At 34.0% G+C, this 13,114-nt stretch overlaps 1 protein-coding gene across 1 annotated transcript in view; it reads right to left on the bottom strand.

Annotated features, from left to right (window-relative positions):
- The window catches only part of Thumpd2 (THUMP domain containing 2), a 37,391-nt gene extending 28,655 nt beyond the window's left edge, over positions 1 to 8,736 (bottom strand). Inside the window, exons 1-5 of the mRNA XM_048804503.1 lie at positions 7,963 to 8,736; positions 6,081 to 6,216; positions 4,393 to 4,805; positions 3,371 to 3,448; positions 1,376 to 1,428 (exon numbers count right to left, since the gene is read on the bottom strand). Coding sequence (XP_048660460.1) covers positions 1,376 to 1,428; positions 3,371 to 3,448; positions 4,393 to 4,805; positions 6,081 to 6,165 — 629 coding nt within the window. The 5' untranslated portion in view covers positions 6,166 to 6,216; positions 7,963 to 8,736. The remainder of the gene's footprint in view (positions 1 to 1,375; positions 1,429 to 3,370; positions 3,449 to 4,392; positions 4,806 to 6,080; positions 6,217 to 7,962) is intronic.
- Between the last annotated feature and the right edge of the window lie 4,378 nt (positions 8,737 to 13,114).

Here is a 13,114-nt window from a genome sequence, read left to right as displayed (position 1 = left end):
TTGCTTGTTTTGTTAACCCTTCCTATCTTTGTTTTGGTGATCATCAGTATTATTCTGACAAATGTGATCATTTCTTCAGTCTTCCCATCCTTCATGTCAGTTATGAAATCTTAAAATGTAAGATAGGCAAAAGTATTGAAATTAAAGTCAATCAGTTTTATAAATATTTTACAGTGATTAGGGCCTGGAGTTACAAAAGGTACTGCAATAGGGCACCCTAGAAATGGTTTAGGTGTAGGTGTAGGAAAGCAGGATAGGTTTGATCTGCAAAAACTTGTAAGGTATTGGGGTAGGTGGGGTCCAAGAGAAACGAATAGGGCATTGACATGTGATGACCTCTCAGGACTTATGGTGCCAAGAAATTTTACTTAGCATGTAATGTGATCTTTGTTGGTGTTGGAAATGCTGGTAGAGCCTACCATATGGCTGGCACATAGCAAGGTACTCAACCATTCACCATTCTTAAATATCTACAATGTTCTGAGCATTGTGCTGGTCAAATACTAAAGCTCACCCTTAAATAAAAGTTTTTAATCTTAACATAAAACTTAATAATCTTAAACATTTAAAAATATATCCTGATTTAAGATTTCAGATGCATAAATATGAGCTTAAGGTAAATACATTATTCTCACAGGATTTTCCAGATCTTTAAAACATCCTACTGCCTAAAATCACCTAGGAAAAGGGTATTTAAGTCACTTATATAAGGAGTTATGCATATAAAATGAAGTTTTATTAATATTTGCTATTAATATTTACATTCTTCCAAGAAACTGGAAATCAATGGTTTTATTCAACCAGGTCTTTCTCCCCAGAACACCTAAACAAAGTACCTGTCACACAGGAAGAGTTCATTAGGTATTTCATAAAAGAAACAAATCATTGGTATTTATTATTATTTAGTACTCTACATGACTAGGGAGACTCCTGAAAAATTTAAAAACTAGCAATAACCTGTTACAATAAAAGAATAATGACAATAAAATCTGGAGAATATTCAATATGAATTTAAAGAACTACATTATATTTTCTATATATTTCTAATATGCCAACAGACTAAAAATTTTAGCTTAAACATGGGTTTGAAAAAAATCACTTAAAAAATAGAAATAATTAGATGTAATTTTCAGTATTAATCATGTAATCAATGGATGATTGTGACAAAATTTTTCACAGCTCTAAGTGGTCAGATCAAGTCACATCCACTAAGCTCCATGAAAACATTTTCCTGGATTAAGCAAAGAACTCAAAATGCTTTACCTTTTGCCTCCTCTGTTTTATCATTATTTCATATTATTAAAAAAAAAGCACACAGTTTTTAATTTCACAAACTCTTCAGGGACAAACCTGAAGCTTAGAATATAATAGTTACCTGAACACAGGAATCCCCACCACAAAGTAAATGTCATTTAGATGTACAAAGATCTGAAAGAGCAAACACAGGAGTTCATATGGAACAAGAAAATACATGACCAAATTACTGACAATATGAAACTTCTATTTTGAATTTATGTAACAGATATTTTAATATGAAATTCCAAGGCTTATTTGCCATATCTGGAAAAATGTTTCATAATCTTTTTTTTTCTAAAAGAGGAAAACGAAATTTTAAGAACATTACATAGAAAAATTCTGAGGTCAATTTGGTACATACATTATATGGAGAATCATGTTACAAAGAACTCAAGATCTTTTTCCTCAGAGATTATTTTATCACAACGGAATTAGACTTTTCAGCTTTTTGGGTTAGAAAAGACTTCCTAAATATACCACAATTCTAACCTCAAGTAAGACTTGAGCCCACACAAGGTTATCATGAGCTACAAATACCTGCAGTGTGATAGAAAACTTTCTTCAGGCCAAATGTATGGTAGCAAGAGTGTCCTTTCTATCTACTATCTCTAGGTGAGTTTTTGCCTCTTTTATTTCCTTTCTTCTGTTAGGCCATGCAGAAAATGTAAATGCTTCAGATACTAGTAACCCACATGAATTAAAAAAGTTAGAATATCACTTTTGTAGTCTGATAAGGTTTAAGGAATATTTAACTGCCACTTTGAACCTTAAGAACATTTGATCCCTGGTACTGCCATCCCAAACTCAGGGCAGTATGCCAAACAAGTGTTCTATCACTAAGCTATACCCTCCGGCCCCTCAAAGTTATTTTTAACATAAGCAGTTTAGTCAGAATTGTTCCAATATTGATATATTTTCCTAAAAAATAATTATCTAAAGTGACTCATTTTAGAAACTTAATTCTTTGATCAACTGAAACATCACAGTTAAACTTTCCAATTTTTACACAGAATGCACTGTAGCAATATTATTTATTAAAATTCTTTTCTATTTATAATTTATACCAAAGATATGATATATTTTTGATTGATCTTCTTTTTACATATCAAATATTAAAAACAGCTTCTCCATTATAAAATTTTTTTCTATCAACTTGCCAAACAAAATTTGTTAAGATTTGATTCTCCTGTCAATCTTCAGTCACAAATTTTATTACATGTGATTTCAGTGTTGTCAATTTTTTATTTTGTATGATTGTTTTTTACAGTTATAGCTATTATTGATTTCATTAAGGCTTGTAGAAATTAAATTTGCTATTTTTATAAGCTCAGCTATGAGAAAACAGTAATTCTGACAGTAAGATGGGGAGACAAAAAAGGAAATTTTTGGGAAGAAGAAGGAAAGAGAACTGAAAAGGCGGGATGGGTATAAGACACCTTATTCAGGGGCATCAAAATATTTTTCACGAAAAGATGGACATATACCAGGTGTTATTTTTTAAAAATTGAAAAATATCAACTAAAACTAAAACTATAGAAGTATAAAACTGAAAAAAAACCATAAAGTGTTTTGAGTTGGCTAGTTATTACTCCATTTAGAGCAATATAACAAGCAATTAATTTATGAATTAATAAATCATGAAAATGACTAACTATCTGTCAAATTCATGAGATGGTTTTCAAAACAAAGAGAAGAATAATTTCTGCTACTCCATGTAACAATACTATTAAATTTTATGCAGGCCTTCTTGTTGCTATTGACTTTAAACAACAGCTAGAATTTCTTATCAGAGACTTGTTATGTATTATAGAAACTGTAGAGAGTATCTCTGCAACCTCGCAATGGGTACTTTATTCTTCAGCTGTGAACAAACAACTTCCTTCCTTCTAAGTGTCTTTTCTTTTTAAATTTGGATAAAGCATTTTCACAGTGAAACTACTAGAAAAACTGTTTGCACTCTTCTACTGTTAAAGACAAACTAGACTACTGAATCCGTACAGACATGGATTTTAGCAACTGAAAAGTATGATAAGAATAGGTTATATGTATATAAATTAAAAAGAATATTCATTACCTCTAAATTTGGAGTCCTCAAATCTGTTTTCCATCCAAACTGCTTCATAAGAGCAATTCCAATTACTCTTCCTATCTCCTGCAAAGTAGCAAGTTATAGAAAAGAATATATTAAAAATGAAAATCTGAAATTTAAAGAGAAGCAAAAATTTATAGAAAATCAAGTGTTATAGAAAAATCAAGTCAGATTATCTGATGATAATTTAGGATCCCAATATTAAAATGTTACTCTGAAGCATTTTCTATTCAAGGCAATAAGGCTATATTTTATCTCCTTTACTCCTCAATATACCTATAGCATTAATGTCTACACATGAATAACATCTATTCTTGCAATTTTATGTATACAAAATCACAAGATCATGATCTGATGAATACGGTCATTCTAAGTTGTACGAAACAAAAGCAAGATGAAAGATTAACCATTTCAGATATTATCATCCTGTTTACAAATTACCAGAACAGTATCATTAAACCCCACTTTTAGGATTTGATTCTAAAGTTCACTAAAGAACTCAGACCAATGCCCTTTGTATCACTGAACTCTGTAAGGGTCAACCAATAAGGTTCTGTGGAAACTGTGGTGTCCACTCTTCCCTGAAGTGTGGAGTCCTCCTGTGTATTTGTGGTTGTAGGTCCTAAGGAAAATCCCACTATAGTACCTAGTGCAAAGTAGCCACCCAATAAGAAAAAAAATGTATAAAAGAGAGCCCCTACAAAGCTGAAGACCATGGCATCAGGGTTTCCAAATGCAAAGGACATCTATGAATTTAAGAAAACCTTTAGGCATAAAATAAAAGGAGGTCATTACATGGAATGGTATGCCACTCCTTTTAGATACCTAGGGGTAAGTTAAAAGGGGAAATGCAATCTTGAAGGTATTGAGTCAAGTAAGATTAAACCTAATTATATCCTGGGCTTATTTATCTGTCCTATGGGAGGGCTGCCTCTCATTGTAAATCTCAGGAGTGATCAATTCATTCTTTTAGAAAATGGGACCCCCGCATCAGGAGGTAAGCATACCTGTGCAGTAAAGGCTTTTCCGATAGTTCCACTACAGCGACAAGAAACCCGGAAAGTCAAGACGTCCTGGTTATGAGCATCAACTGCTTTCCCTACATCATTCTGACATTCTTCTTCTTGAAGTGTTTCTTGGCCAGTGACAGAATCTCTTTGCTCGAGTACATTTTCTTCTATTTGTTTTTCCAGCTGGCATTCCTTATGAGTTGTTTCAATCTTTTGCATTTCTTCTACTTTTAATTTCTTAGCAATAATTTCATTTTCTCCCATTTTTCTTTTTAGTGGGTTAGAAGCCCTTTGAGAAAGTGTTTCCTTTTTTGTATCAAGTTCAAGAAGATTTTTCCAAATTGAAATGGTATCCAACCAACTTCCTGGATCATCATTTATAAGTTTTTGTATTTCATTAAGTATTTTTCCTAAATAAATAAAATCTCACTTTAACCCATATCCCTTTAAAGACCATTTATACACTCATTACTCCCAAATCTCATTACTTTCTTTAAAATAAGTTTATTGAATTGTTACATGAATAAAATTTCACTTTCATATGGAACTTATATAATTTGTCATAAGAATATTATGCAGATTAAGTTAATTCTTATATACACAGCATCAATATTGCATTAAAATTCTCATATAATTACCATGTACTACTTTAACAAATTCATTTATCCTATGATAATAAATATATGTATCTCATGAATAAATACACAGACTAGAGTCTTTTAAATAATGGTGATCTTGCCTATAAAAATTAAGGTTTAAAAAAAAAGAATAAATTGTAAAATACAGAGTTCAGAAATTGGAGCAGCTAAATCTTGGGGTTATACAACATTAGCATGTATCTTAAAATGAGTTTTCATAAGTGAAACTTCATATACACGATCCATTCAAAACTTAAGGACTGCCAACATGTTCAGTAAAATTTAATCTTTTCTTGATGAATAAGGGTCATCAAGATGACCCAAAAGTAATTACTGCACTTCCCTAAAGATGAAGGTAGGTGGCAAACTGGGATGAAATTATATTAACCCCACAAGATAATACCTTGGGATTTGCTTTAAAATATTTTTTCCTGCCCAGTCTTGATTTCTTGTCATTTGTATCCTTCTTGAAGTAGTTTATTAGAGAATATATAATTACATGATCTCTTGTGCACATCAGCAACCAAAATGAAGTATAAGGCAGTGTTTAATCCTGCAGTGTCTGGCCCTTTTTGCTGCTTTGATCAAGATTCTTAATTTATTTTCACAGCATATTTATAAAATATAAATGGGTAGAAATTTATTGAAATAAATTTAAGGTCCTATTACTCAATTAAAATTTATAAGGTGACAGTTTTCACCAACTTATTATTAAAATAATACATTTGGAGTTATTACATGCTTCTAAATGCAGATAAATGCAAATGACCAAATTTACATCTAGAGAAGTTGCCTGACCATAATTCCCAAAGAAAAAAATATGACTTTGGACATAAAAATCTCAGGAGACAGACAACAGATTGGAAAAAGGAAAAAAATAGATATCACTATCATTATGTGATAATGTCAGGAAAAAAAAACATAACTAATGATGCCATTTGTATGAATGACTTATGAATGTGAAGTTGTTACATATTAATTATTACATAGAAAACCTTGGAGTTCAATGTATTAAGTGGATAAAAAGCAAATAGGCATACACTGTACCTTTACGTGGAGAAGAAACAGTAAATGGAGACTGCTTTTTAATCAGCAAAAATAATCTTTCTGCAGATTTTAATTTCTTTAGCATATTCAAATCAGAAGAGGTGGTGAAAAAAACCTTTCCTGAAATATATTCAACCTAGAGACAGAAAGATATTAATGTGGTAAGAACTATCCTTTTCCCACTTAATTAAGACCATAGCCTCTAGACTAATAATTAAAAATGTCCATTTCCAAAGCATCTTTTATTTGTTAAGCATTACACTAAGAACTCTGAATACATATTTTTTCCCTTTATCTTTCTAACACCCCCCTCTAAGGTAGATTTTATCATGCTTAATTTACAAATCAGAAACTGAGGTTTAGAATAGGTTAAATAACATGTTAAGTAGTTATCTATAAGGTTACACAGTCAGTGATCAAGATCATAGTCCTTTCATGTTACGTTTTAACACATACACATGCACATACTACTAGAAAAACAGAACATAAAATACTTAGTAATTACATAAACCTTAAACACTATTTAAAAGTGGGGGGAAAAAAGTTAAAGTGGATATTTATAAAACACCTGCCTGTGGTCCACCAGGAAGCATATGCCATAAATCCTGAATAATATTATAGTAGATATTATCATTAATAATGTGATAGACATATACTGGCTGTTATGGTTTAAAAATGAGGTGTCCCCAGAAGCTCATGTGTGAGACAATGCAAGCATTTTCAGAGGTGAAATGATTGGTTTATGAAAGCCTTAATCTAATCAGCAGATTAAACTACTGATATGGATTAACTGGACAGTAACTATAAGAAGATAGGGTGTAGCTGGAGGAATAGGTCACTGGGGGCTTGCCTGTTTTGTCTCTGGTGAGTGGAGCTGTGTTTCCTTAGTGCCATGTCCTGAACTGCTTTCCTCTACCATGTCCCTTCCACCCTGATTTTCTGCTTCACCTCAGGTCCACAGCTATGGACCTGACCATTTACAGACTGAGACTTCTGAAACCATGAGCCCCAAATAAACTTTCTATTTTCTAAGTTGCTCTTGCCAGATCTTTTGGCCACAGGGATGAAAAAGTTGATTAAAACACTGGCATGAAAATTAAAAGGTAAACTGTATAACCCAAGAACTAGAAAAAAAAAAAAAAAGAACAAGTCTAATATTATAAAGCACTGATAAGCTATCTATACAACAAGTAGCACTGAAGGCCAATGTCACTTAAAGCACTGGGTAAGAATTCTTCAAGATTTGGGAAGAAGGCTAGTAACAAAAGAACAAGGAGCAGATGCAGAAGCAGAGAGAAAACCTGGCTGAAGTCAACTGTAAGTTGGCTTGGCAACTTTCATTGCATTATGCTGACTGATACTGTGGAGTGGATAGATGGTGTGGCCTAGGCCAGCTTGATGTACGGTCACAAATTTTGAGTACCACGGATGGTAATGGTCAGCCGATATAGAATTTTGATGAAAACTGTGACAGCACTGAATTAGCTGGCAGAAAAAATTACTTTGGAAGAGACATAAAGGACTGAGTATAGAATGTGATGCTGGAGGGAGAGGTAGATAACTGAGATAGAAATGATGAGACATTGGAAAATGGACAGAAGCAAGATATATACTGTTTCAAACAGAAACAGGCTTTGAAGACAGGGTATGTGGTAAAAGTAGGGAAGAAAGGAAATGAAAAGAGCTCTGACTTGTAGGAGCCTGATGTGGCAAATGGGGCTCAATACCAGTGGAACCCTAAACCTCATAGGGCCAACCCAGCTCTCTTAAGTTTAAGAAGGATGTGGACTGTGTTGGAATTCTCCTTCAGCAGTGGCCATGGGCTAACAGAGTTCTAAGTTATTTCAGAGAACTAAGGAACCAGGAAAAGAAAGGTACCCACGTGCTAGGGTTTGAGCCTGTTCTTCAAGGGTCCATGTGCAGAAAGCTTGGTCTGTAATGTGGTGATTCTGAAGGGTGGTGGAATCTTCAAGGCCTAGTGAGAGGAGACTGGGTCATGACAGCCTCAAAAGCGATTCATGCTGCTCTTGCTGAGTGGGGAGTGTCTTGCAAGCTGGACATTATAAAACAGCAAGCTTGGCCCCTTCCTGCTATCCTGCTTCTTTGCTCGCATACCTGCTCCTTCTATGTGCAGCTGGTTCTCTTTCTGTTTCTCTGTCATGTTGTGATTTGGACAGGGGTGACCCTTGTCAGACACTGGCACCATGCTGCTGGACTTTCCATCCACCAGAATGGTGAGCTAAATAAGCTCTTTTATGTATATACTATCCAGTGTCGGGTATTCTGTAATAGCAATGCAAAACAGACTTAAGAGACTATGTGTTTAGGCAGCTACTATTCATAGGAACATGAAACCAAAGATTTGTTTTGTTTTTGGCTCTGATTGAACATTTGCAATGGCAATTTCTAGAGTTACTATTCCAGGTTGATGAAAGAGGATTCTCTGGGGCTGGGGATGTGGCTCAAGCAGTAGCGCGCTCTTCTGGTATGGGTGCGGCCCGGGTTCGATCCTCAGCACCACATACAAAGATGTTGTGTCTGCCGAAAACTAAAATGTAAATAAAATATTAAAAAAAAAAAAAAGAAAGAAAGAGGATTCTCTGCCCAGGAAGCCCTAGGTTGGTACCAACTAAAACTCAAATAGCTTAGGTATCAGCAATGTAGTTGATCAAAGCAGATGGAGGAACATATGATGACATTATGGGAAAAAAACAAAGAATGAGAAGAATGTTTACGAATCAATATTTAGGGGGATGGTGAAGTAACCCAAACAAGATTTAACTCCTTTCTCATTACATAGGTGACATTTTCCAAAACTAAATATTTACCTCAAAATGCTTAGACCTTGAAAAGAGAGTTTTAAAAAGTAAACTTTTTGAAGTAAGATTTGTTACCCAGTGTAAGAATATATCTGATATCAAAGCCCTCCCAAGACAATTTCACAGACCTTGCTAAGATTCTGGGGAAACTGAACTAAATATTTTACTGAAAATGTATGGTTTTAAGAATTAAGTCCTAAAAGCAAGAAAATGAATACAAACCCTTAGATCAGGGACTATACCTTCATAGTCAGTGATCTGGATATTTTGGTTCCTTAACTATACAAAGATGTTATCTTTTCTTATTTGAAAATTAAAGGAAACATTTTAAACAGTGAGCTTTCTTTAAAAATATCTTCTAAAAAGAACATGACTCAGTATTGATTAAGAAAACCGAAAGAGTTTATTTAGGGTTTTAAATCACAAGGATAGTGTATGTTGATGCACTAAATTGCCAAATACATTCTCAGAACCAAAAAAAAGCAATGTTACTCTTTTTAAGAATTAACATAAAGCCTGCATTGTTTTTATGAGTAATAAGCATGTAATCAGAAGTAGTTTACTAAATTATGAGATAGTCTCTGTGAGAATAAAATAATCATATTTGTGGACTCACAGTTTACGCTTCTTGAAAACTGGATTTCATCTTAAAGCAATAGGGAGACTGAATTTTGGTGCTTATAATTTCATCAACTGCTAAAGCCAGCACTTCTCTTTTTCTTCAGTTTATTGCTGAGAATTGATCATATTCACTTACAGTAGAGATAAATGTAAAATTTTAGAATATTTCAACCTAATATTTGTTACTTGAAAATTTATATATATTTTTCTCCTTGGAATTAAACTATATCTAAGTGTCTAAACACTGGTTTATGCCTAACATTTCTGAAATTAAATAACAGCTCTATTATCTGCTAGAATATTATTAATCAGCATTTTTTCTTCCTTTTAAAATTCATGGATTCAAGTCTAATCCAAAGATTAAATGTTTAGATCTAGGTAAAATCATATGATATTACAGGGAGGTAATACAGTCTTCCAGGACTATAAAGAGTCTTTTCTTTATAAAATACTCAGTCTGTAGTATTCTATTAGAGCAATACAAAAAGGACAAAGAGAGGAACATGCTTAACTACACCTCGGAAATGGGATTGCAAAATCTAGACCTGGGGAAACTATCAGTGCTGTCCAATAGCCTTCTGCAGCAATGAAAATACTATATAACTCCTGCTGTCCAATACGGTAGCCACCAACAGTGTGGTTTCTGAGCACCTAAAGTGTGATTAATGCAGCTGAAATAGTGAATTCTTATCTTATCCAACTTTATTTTTAATTCAAATAGTCATTTATTTTGAATTTAAATTTGGTTAGTGGCAACCTTATTGGACAGCACAGCCATGTCAGAAAACTAGGCCTAAAGGCTAAGAATGGCTTTTATACTTTTAAAAGGATGTAAATATAAAACAAAGAAGAATGCATGTAAAGAAGCCACATCTGATTTATAAAACCTACGATTATTACTATCTGGCCCTTTATAGGAAAAAGTTTTCTGGCTCTGGCAATCCAACTTCTTTAAGACACAGTTTGCAAGGGGGAGAAAAGAGAGAGAGGGAGAAAAGAGAGAGATGGGAGGGGGGGTAAATCTGTAGATTAAATTGCTTAGAAGTATACTGGCCAAGGTATGGAAAGTATTTGAATCCTGATTCAAATATCAAACTTAAAAAACAAAAGTGATATTTAAGAGACAATTTGAACACTTGACTAGATATTTGATAAGGAATTATTTTTATCTGTGACAATGATAATGTGGCTTACATTTTTTAGAGCCAATATACTATATTGTATTATATTATGTATAGTGTTATAAAAGAGTCCTTATTATTTAAAGATAAATAAATATTTACAGATGAAATGATTCCTGGAGTTTAATTCAAAATAACATGGGGATAAAGAGTGGCAGGAGGTGTGAATGGGGCAGAATTCACCATGGGCTGATCTTTTCATAGTTGGTCGGTAAGTATGTAGAATTCTTTATACTATTCTATTTACTTTTATATCTGCACAAAATTCTCCATAAACAAAGCTAAAAGGAATACACAGGAAAATTTTCTACTGTGCACTGAGCAGTTTGTTGGCGGAGTCACCTGGGAAGGGAGAGTGTTTCATGTTCAAATGTGAACACCTGTGCTTATCAGCAGCTCTACTGAAAGAAAACCTTTTGAGGTGCGCACCCGGGGATATGGCATTTTCAACAAGCTCCCTCGGTAATTCTTATGTTCACTAAAATTGGAAAAACACTGATTAAAATTGAATGATTACTTTCTAAAAGTAAACAATCACTTCTGAGTTAATTTGTTTTATAAATTCCTGGTTTTGAATATTAATTTTTCTTAAAGCAAACCAAAGTTTCTGACAGACTCTCTTGTCACTACAGGAATGGTCTTAAGTATTCCTGTGCAACTCCTGTGGGACCTAACACTCACTGAGCACTAACTGTTTGTCATGCACTGTGTTACCAATCTATCCTCATTTGAATGACTGAATTAATCCTGTAGGTACTACAAAAAATAAAATGCGGGTACTATCACCTTTTTTCACCTCCAAGAAAACAAGCTTAGCAATTTGAGTAATTTGTGCAAAGATACAAATCTATTACAGGTATGAATACATGTCTTTGATTCTAAAGCCCACATATGCTGTTTGCCAAGGTGTTATGGAAATAACCTATACCCAATGTTACAGGGCAATTTCTCGCATGACAGTTGGAGCTCTGTAATGCAGGTTTCCTATCTGCCGATTCAACTAATCTCCGATGAAAAATATTTGGAATAAAAGCCTATGTTTGAACATACATCTATAGAATTCCTTCTCATCATGATACCCTAAACAATATAGTATGATTAGTATTTGTAGAGCATTAGCATTGCATTAGATGTTATAAGTAACCTAGAGATGATTTAAAGCATGTGGGGGATATGTGTAGGTTAGATGCAAATATTACACCATTTTACATAATGAATTTGGGCAACCATGGATTTTGGTGTCTGAGCAGGGGTGGTCCTGGCACCCATCCTCTCTCAGATACTAAGGGACAACAGCAATTGAGCTACCACATAGGTTACAAAGCTAGAGAGATTCTGATACAAGTCCCTATTCCACTATTTTGGACTAGTTTTCTCGCTGCCATGAACTGAGTATCTTTCCTCCATCATGCCCTTCAGTCAAAATGTTCTGTCTCAACTTAGGTCCAAAGCAATGGAGCTGGCGGACCATGGACTGAAATTTCTGAAAATTGTGAGCCAAAATAAAAAATTTTCTACTTTGTGTCAGGTATTTTGGCCACAGCAACAAAGTTGACTAACACGTCTCTAAAACATACAAGAGCAGAATATGGAAATTATCTTGGCATTTAACTACTCTCATTGTCAAGAAGTTTTCCCTATACTTAATTGAATTTTCTAACTTTCCCATCTCATTTTGTCTCTAAAGAAGACAAATAAGCAGTGAGGGTCTTTTCCTAATAAGCCTATGTAACTAGATTGGATCAAGCCTTCTATTTTTCATACCAAGCATTCCTGGTTAACATTAGAATAAAACAAACCAGTGCAGGATTACATATGGCTACATAATTGGCCTGGGTTGAATATGATTATATACTCATGCTTGATTTCACAGGCAGCTTGGGTATGAATCTCACCTTTGCCATTTTTCTGGCACAAGATTTGAACAGATTATTAAATCTACCAGAGCTTTATTTTCTTCATCTGTTAAACGTGGAACACTTACTTCATAGGGTCATGAAAATTAAGCAATTAAATTGAGGGTAAGGACCTAAGAGCATGTGCCTGTCATTAAATGCTTGAAAAATGCCAGCAATTATTATTACAGAGTGACTATTTTAGATTAGCTACACTCAATACTTTATTAAATTCTGTGACCCAAGCCACCAATGGCAGGTGGTCTAATAGGGCTGATGACATTTTTGTGACTGTCCACCCACACTTTAAACCTCCACTGCAGAAACTCTTTTGTGGGCCTCCAACACTGTAGGAGCTCCCTGAGGGAAGTGGTCTACTTGGTTTGCAAGCTTTCCTTTTCCAAGACCACATTATTCACAATGTCTTATATACCCCTTTTCTAATTACATCTTTTCATCTTTACCTTCTGGTTTCAAGAACCAGCTCAGCAGTTCTAGACCAAAAAAAAAAAAAAAAA

This window comes from Marmota marmota, unplaced genomic scaffold, assembly GCF_001458135.2.
Source record: "Marmota marmota marmota unplaced genomic scaffold, marMar, whole genome shotgun sequence".
NCBI lineage: Eukaryota > Metazoa > Chordata > Mammalia > Rodentia > Sciuridae > Marmota > Marmota marmota.
The sequence above is the reverse complement of the archived record's forward strand: the minus strand, read 5'-3'. Positions and strand labels throughout refer to the sequence as shown.